The 7,437-nt window shown below is 60.0% G+C and overlaps 1 protein-coding gene across 1 annotated transcript in view; it reads right to left on the bottom strand.

Moving 5' to 3' along the window:
• Positions 1-14: 14 nt before the first annotated feature.
• Positions 15-7,437, bottom strand: part of LOC113940526 (cAMP-dependent protein kinase inhibitor beta-like) — a 14,194-nt gene continuing 6,771 nt past the window's right edge. Inside the window, exons 2-5 of the mRNA XM_027631677.1 lie at positions 2,669-2,759; positions 1,834-1,962; positions 941-1,092; positions 15-323 (exon numbers count right to left, since the gene is read on the bottom strand). Coding sequence (XP_027487478.1) covers positions 241-323; positions 941-1,085 — 228 coding nt within the window. The 5' untranslated portion in view covers positions 1,086-1,092; positions 1,834-1,962; positions 2,669-2,759 and the 3' untranslated portion in view covers positions 15-240. The remainder of the gene's footprint in view (positions 324-940; positions 1,093-1,833; positions 1,963-2,668; positions 2,760-7,437) is intronic.

The raw sequence follows: 7,437 nt of genomic DNA, 5'->3' as shown, positions 1-7,437 counted from the left end.
ATTCCCCCCTCCGAGTCCTGGCCCAGGGCGTGGGTGGGAATCGCCCCTTTGTCACGGCAGGTCCCCACCGCGTCCCCACCGCGCCCGCCGCTCCCCCGTGGCGGGGGTGGCACTCCAGGGTCTGGGCTGCGGCAGCACCGAGGGAATCCCAGCGGACTCCGGCCGTGCCAGGAAAGCTGGGCTGGTGCCCCGCAGCCCCCTCCTCCCTCCGCTGGTCAGCAAAGTCCCCCCGGGGCGGGGTTAGGACGTGTCCTTCAGCTCGGGGCTGGGCGGCTGCGGAGGGGGCACCTCCGCCGAGGGCGACTGCATCTCCTGGGGGCTGCCTGCGGGGAGAGAGGAGGGGATGGAGTCGTGGGATAAAGTCAGAGAACAGGATCACAGAATAGAATCACAGGATCTTGAGGTTGGAAAAGCCCTCCCAGCCCATGGATCCCCCCTGTGCCCGATGCCCACCTTGTCCCCCAGCCCAGAGCACTGAATGCCACGGCCAGGCCTTCCTGGGACACCTCCAGGGGTGGGGACTCCAAACCTCCCTGGGCAGCCCCTGCCAATGCCTGATCATGCTTTCCATGGAGAAATTCCTGCTGATGTCCAACCTGAGCCTCCCCTGGCACAGCTGGAGGCCGTTCCCTCTCCTCCTGTCCCTTGTTCCCTGGGAGCAGAGCCCGACCCCCCCCGGCTCCCCCCTCCTGTCAGGGGGTTGCAGAGCCAGAAGGTCCCCCCTGAGCCTCCTTTTGTCCAGGCTGAGCCCCCCCAGCTCCCTCAGCTGCTCCTGCTGCTCCAGCCCCTTCCCAGCTCCGTTCCCTTCCCTGGACATGCTCCAGCCCCTCAGTGTCGTGAGGAGCCAGAACACCGGATGAGCACGGGAATCCCAGTTCCTGCCCGCCCAGTGTCACTCTCCATCCTCCTGCTCCTCCTCCTCCTCCTCCTCGTTGCCTACCTGCACTCAGGGACATCTCAGCCAGTTTGAGGGGCAGGTCAGCGGGGCTGACGCCGGCGGGCGAGCCCAGGATGTCGGGCAGGGCATTGCGCCGGCCCGTCCTCCCGGAGGATGCGAAGTCCAGCACAGGCTCCACCTCGGTCATGTTAACCCTGCAGAGAGATCACAGAATCACAGAATCACACAATCAGCCAGGTTGGAAAAGACCTCTGAGATCATCGAGTCCAACCTGTGACCCAACCCCACCTTGTCACCCAGCCCATGGCACTGATGCCACCTCCCGTCTGTCCTTCAACACCTCCAGGGACGGGGACTCCACCCCCTCCCTGGGCAGCCCATTCCAATGGCTGATCCCTCTCTCTGTGAAGAACTTCCCAATGTCCAACCTAGACCTCCCCTGGCACAGCCCAAGGCTGTGCCCTCCACAGAATCACAGAATCACCTGGGAGCCGAGCCCGACCCCCCCCAGCTCCCCCCTCCTGTCAGGGAGTTGCAGAGTCAGGAGGTCTCCCCTGAGCCTCCTCCTCTCCAGGCTGAGCCCCCCCAGCTCCCTCAGCCTCTCCTCACAGCACTTGTGCTCCAGTCCCTTCCCCAGCCTCCTTGCCCTTCTCTGGCCCTGCTCCAGCCTCTCCATGTCCTCCCTTCAGCCCCCTGAGCACGGAGAGTGAAAAGGACCTGGCTCTGATCCAGGCATGATGCTCTGCTGCCCCAGGGAGCAGGGCTGAGCCCCTGCACCCCCTCTGCCCCCACTGTGGGCCCCACAAGGCAAAGGCAGGGGCCACCCTGCCCACAGGACTCCCACATCCCCACCCTGGCACCTTTGGGTGCTCTGGTCTCTGCTGGTCACCCCACCATGGAGGAAGGGGGTCCCCGGGGGTCCCCAGCCGCCTTACCGGGCACCCTCCAGCCTGGCCTGGTGCCACGTGTCCCCTGTGCCCAGGGTCCTGCTCCACTCCCTGGCCTAGGGAGGGACCCCACGGGACACAGGGATTGCTCCTGGATGGGTCCCCTCTGGCTCCAACCTGGGGGGGCAGAGCAGGGGGTCAGCAATGGGGCCACGGGGGGTGAAGGAGGGAGAGGGGAGTGACCTGGGGGTGGGACAGGTTGTGTCCCCATGGGGAGCACCCACAGCACCCAGCACCCTCTGCCCTGTGTGGCTGCACCAAGGTGAGCTGTTGATGGTCAAGGATTCCTCGTCCCTGGTGGGAAGGCAGGAGGAGAGAAGGATGGATGGAGAGCAGGGATGGAGACATGGAGGTGGGACATGGAGGGAGGCTGAGAGGGCACTGCCAGAGGACAAGGACACAGTGTCCCCAGTGCAGTGACCCCACCGTGTCCCTCGGAGAACAGCCCTCATTGACCCAGGGTAGGCAGCAGCAACTCTGGGGTCCCCTGGGTGGGTGGGGGCTCTCCTGGGAAGCCCCTGGCATTGGGTAAATCCCACTGGTGTGGAGCCACCCTGGTGCCCAGGCTGCTGGGATCACACTGGGATGTTTGCTCAGCTCTGGGAGACACTCCGGGCTTTTGCTGTGATGGGTGGGGGTGACACAGGGGTGGCACAGGACAGGGGTTCCTTCCGTCCTCCCCAGACCCCCTTCACCCACTCCTAGGGCACAGGGACCCCCAGACCATCCCCCCTCCAGGCCGGCTGCTGGTGGCAGTGCTGGCACTGCTGTCCCCACACTGGTGGTGGTGACAGCTCGTCCTGCTGTGGCTCCATGGACCCACCTGTGTCCCGCTGGGAATCACGGGGAGGACAAGCCCAGGTCCCCTCGGTGTCCTTGGGCTCAGGTGCCGAGGGAGTGGGACAGTGACCCGGCTGTGTGAGGGGAGGAATAAACCATTAACCCAGCAGGTAATTAAGTGATTAATCACTTGGAGGTGATTAATGCCAGGGCAGCTGTGTCACGTGGGGTAGGACCCTGCTTGGGGGGGACACCGAGGCACAGAGAGGGGCTGGGGGTGACAGGGGCAGGGCTGGTGGCCCTGGGAGAGGTGGCTATGCTGTGGCAAAGGCAGGATGTTCCCTGCACGCCTGCACCACCCACAGCCCCCTGGAGCCACATGTGTGTGCACTGGCACATGTGTGTGTTTGCGTGTACCACCCTGGCCTGGCTGCTGTGTGTGACTGTCCGTGTGTGTGCAGCTGCAGCTGTGCATGGGGGGCCCTCTGGCACATGTATGTGCATGTGTGGTGTCCCATGGCACATGTATGTGCACGTGTGGTGTCCCATGGCACATGTGTGTGGGTGCTGGGCACCCTCTGGCACGTGTGTGTGCATGTGTGGTGCACTGTAATATGCGTATGAGACATGAGTGTGCGTTCATGGTGTCCCCTGGCACATGTATGTGCATGTGTGGTGTACTATCACACATGTATGAGACATGAGTGTGCGTGCATGGTGCCCCCTGGCAGACATATGCGCATGTGTGGCACCTTCTGGCACACACATGGCATGTGGGGTGTCCCATAGCACATGTATGTGCACGCTTGGCAAAACTGGCACCTGTATGTGCATGTGTGGTGCCCTGTAAGACATGTATGTACATACGTGGTGCATTGTAACACATGTATGTGCCTGCTTGGCACTCCCGAGACACGAGTGTGCGTGCATGGTGTCCCCAGGCACACGTATGTTCATGTGTGGTGCACTATAACACATGTATGAGACACGAGTGTGTGTGCATGGTGTCCCCTGGCACACGTATGTGCATGTGTGGCACCTCCTGGTACATGTATGTGCATGCATGGTGTCCCCTGCCACACATATGTGCACGCTTGGCACCTCCTGGCACACATGTATATGCACGTGTGGTGTCCCTTGGCACACGTATGTACACATGTGGTGCATTGTAACACATGTGTGTGATTGCTCAGCATCCTCTGGCACACATGTGTGCACGTGTGTGAATGCATGACACCCCTTGACACATTACTGTGCTCGTGTGGCAGCCTCTGGCACATGTGCAGGCATGTAGCACATGTATGTGCGTGCTTGGCACCCTCTGGTACACACGTGTGCGCTTGGGTGGTGTCCCATGGCACATATATGTGTCTTCAGGCCTCCTGGCTGGAGGCCAGAGCAGACCAGTTAGGGTTCCTGAGAAGGTACGCAGGATATATGTACATGTGTGGTGTGTTGTAGCACACGTGTGTGATTGCTTGGCACCCTCTGGCACACATGTGTGTGCTCATGTGGTGTCCCATGGAACATATATGTACGTGTGTGGTGCATTGTAGCACATGGGTGTGGTTGCTGCCCAGGGCAGTGCTGGACTCCCCAACCCCAGAGGGATTTAACACACGTGTGGATGTCACACTTGGGGACAGGGGGCAGGGGTGGCCTTGGCAGCGCTGGGACTCACTGATCCTGGAGGGCTTTTCCAGTCTAAAGGATTCCCTGATTCCTTCTTCACACACACACATAAAGCCAAGCGTGCAGGCACACAGGGACACGCCTGGATACACACACACACGTGTGCACACACGTGCACGTACACACACACACACGTGCACGTACACACACACACACGTGCACACACACACACACACACACACACACACGTGCACACACACACACACACACACACACACACACACACACACACGACTCTTTGCACATCCCAGCGAGGCAGGAGCCCCGCAGGCTGGACTCCTTCCCAGCAGTCCCAGTGGCTCCAGTGCTGGAAAATCAGGAATAATCACCCTCCAGGACCAGGCTGGATCCCACCCGTGTCCTTCCTGCTCACCCTGCCCGGAAAAGCTGCACAGGGGATCAGGACCCTCCTGCTGGGAGCCCTGAGGGAACTGTCCCAGGGCTGGGGGATCCTGAGCACTCCTGGGATGCAGCATCACTGTCCCAGGGAGCCCCTCAGGCTGTCCCACCTCCCTGGGCTCCCTGGGGACAAGACCCAAGTGCCAACACCTGCCCTGTGCTGGGCACTAATGCGTCCTCCCGGTGCCACAGGCAAATCCAAGTCAACCTGGTCCCACAGGGAAATCCAACCTCACCCTGGTCCCACAGGGAAATCCAACCTCACCCTGATCCCAAAGGGAAATCCAACCCTACCTGGTCCCACAGGCAAATCCGACCCTACCTGGGCAAACAGTGATGGACAAACCCAGTGAGCCCCTCCAAGCACGAGCAGTTTCTGGGGCCTTAACGTGGTCTCAGCCTGAAAAAGCTCCTGGAGTCACATGGAAGGTCTTTGGGGCCGCTGGCTCCTGCTCTAATGCCCCTAATGGGATGTAGGAGGGAAGGGCAGAAATAAACCTTAATCCCTCCCAGAGATGGGCTGTGGTGGAAGGTGCTGGGAGAGGTGGAGGGAGGACATGGCATGTAGGGATGTGTGTTCCCTGGTCAAACTCCTTAGGAATATCAAAGCCCTGGAGGAAGGAAGGAAGATGCTGAAAGGGCAGAGAAAGCTGTGAACCACCCTGGGACGGAGAAGCCAAAAGGACCAAGGGTTTAGTTTGGGGTCAGACACCTCCATGGGCACATCCATGATCAAGGCTGGGATTGTCCCCTCTGGGGTGCTGGGGGTGGCAGGGAGCAGAACACACTCACCCCAAACTTCATCTGCCAGAGCCTGGGGACAGTGGGGCACCCACCACAGCCACACCACAGCTTTGCCAAACACATTCCCTCCCCCAAGGCACACAAAGCAGGAAGGCTCCGAGGGGTTTAGGACCTGGGTGATGTTACAGTGACATTAAGGATTCATTTAACCATAAGGATTTGCTTCTTCAGCTTCTGAGTAGTGGATGGGTCATGAGCTCATCTGGGAGGTGGGTTTGGGTCATTTAATGCTCTTGGCTCTCTCTGTATGGAGGGTTCCTCCTGCTTGTTTCATTCAAAGTGTAACAGAATCTGTGCTGGGAAAAACTGCAGCACAGCACGAGGCCTCCCGAAATGTTGGGGTTATTAAGAGATGATGAACACAATGAAAAATGGGAAAGATTTCCCAGGGTGTAAATGTAACATCGAGTTAAATGAGTGTTGCAAGCCAGGAAGGAAAGAGCTGCCCCAGATCAGAAGGGAATGAGAGCAGCATCCAGGAAAATGAGCCATGAGTCCACATGGAAGGGAAATCCAGCGGGGCTGGGATAACCAGAGACCGACAGCCAGCAGACAGCCCGAGCAGCCCCCGGAGCCTGGAACAGCAGATGGCAACAATTAGGCACAGGATAAAATCTGGAGAGCCCAGAGCTCTCCCCTGGAGGAGGCAGGGTTGGTCCTGGTGGATCCCTGTCCAGGCAGGCAGCAGAGCTCCTGTGCCCGAGCCCAGGGGATGCTCAGCAGCCATGTGGGAATGGGCCTTGCCAGCTGCCCAGGAACAGCTCCAGGATCTCAGGGAGAGGGAAGGATGGGTTTAGGAGGGGCAGGTCCTGTCTGACCAACCTGGTCTCCTTTTATGCCCAGGTGACCCCCCTGGTGGGTGAGGGGAAGGTGTGGATGTGTCTGCCTGGACTTCAGCAAAGCCTTGGACACCATCTCCCATGGGACACTCCTGGAAAAGGCTTGGCCAGGGGCACCCTGTGCTGGGTTAGGGACGGGCTGGAGGGCAGGGCCCAGAGAGTGGTGGGGATGGAGCTGCATCCAGTTGGGATCTGGTCACCAGTGGTGTCCCCAGGGATCAGTGCTGGGCCCAGTTCTGTTTAATGTCTTTAGTGATGATTTAGATGAGGGAATTGAGTTCACCATCAGCAAATGTGCAGCTGACACCAAGCTGGGGGGAGTGTGGATCAGCTGGAAGGCAGGAGGGCTCTGCAGAGGGACCTGGACAGGCTGGATCCATGGCCTGATTCCAAGGGGATGAGGTTCAACCTGGCCAAGGGCCGGGTCCTGCCCTTTGACCACAACAACCCCCTGCAGCTCCAGGCTGGGCCAGAGGGGCTGGAGAGCAGCCAGGCAGGAAGGGAGCTGGGAGTGGGGATGGACAGGGAGCTGAACAGGAGCCAGAGTGTGTCCAGGTGGCCAAGAAGGCCAATGGATCCTGGCCTGGATCAGGAACAGTGTGGCAGCAGGAGCAGGGAAGTGATTCTTGGCCTGGACTCAGGGCTGGTGAGGCCACTCCTGGAGTGCTGTGTCCAGTTCTGGGCCCTCAGCTCAGGAAGGACATTGAGGGGCTGGAGCAGGTCCAGAGAAGGGCAACGAGGTTGGGGAAGGGACTGGAGCACAAGTGCTGTGAGGAGAGGCTGAGGGAGCTGGGGGGGCTCAGCCTGGAGAAGAGGAGGCTCAGGGGAGACCTCCTGACTCTCTGCAACTCCCTGACAGGAGGGGGGAGCCAGGGGGGGGTTGGTCTCTTTTCCCAGACAACGATCAGCAAGACAAGAGGGCTCGGTCTCAAGCTGTGCCAGGGGAGGGTTAGGTTGGATTTAGGAAGAAATTCTTTCCAGAGAGGGTGCTCAGCCATTGGAATGGGCTGCCCAGGGAGGGGGTGGATTCTCCATCCCTGGAGGTGTTGAAGGTGAGACTGGATGTGGCATCAGTGCC

Source organism: Corapipo altera, unplaced genomic scaffold (genome assembly GCF_003945725.1).
Source record: "Corapipo altera isolate COAL_440 unplaced genomic scaffold, ASM394572v1 101979, whole genome shotgun sequence".
NCBI classification, from domain to species: Eukaryota; Metazoa; Chordata; class Aves; order Passeriformes; family Pipridae; genus Corapipo; species Corapipo altera.
Note: the sequence above shows the minus strand (reverse complement) of the source record. Positions and strands in the feature narration are given on the sequence as shown.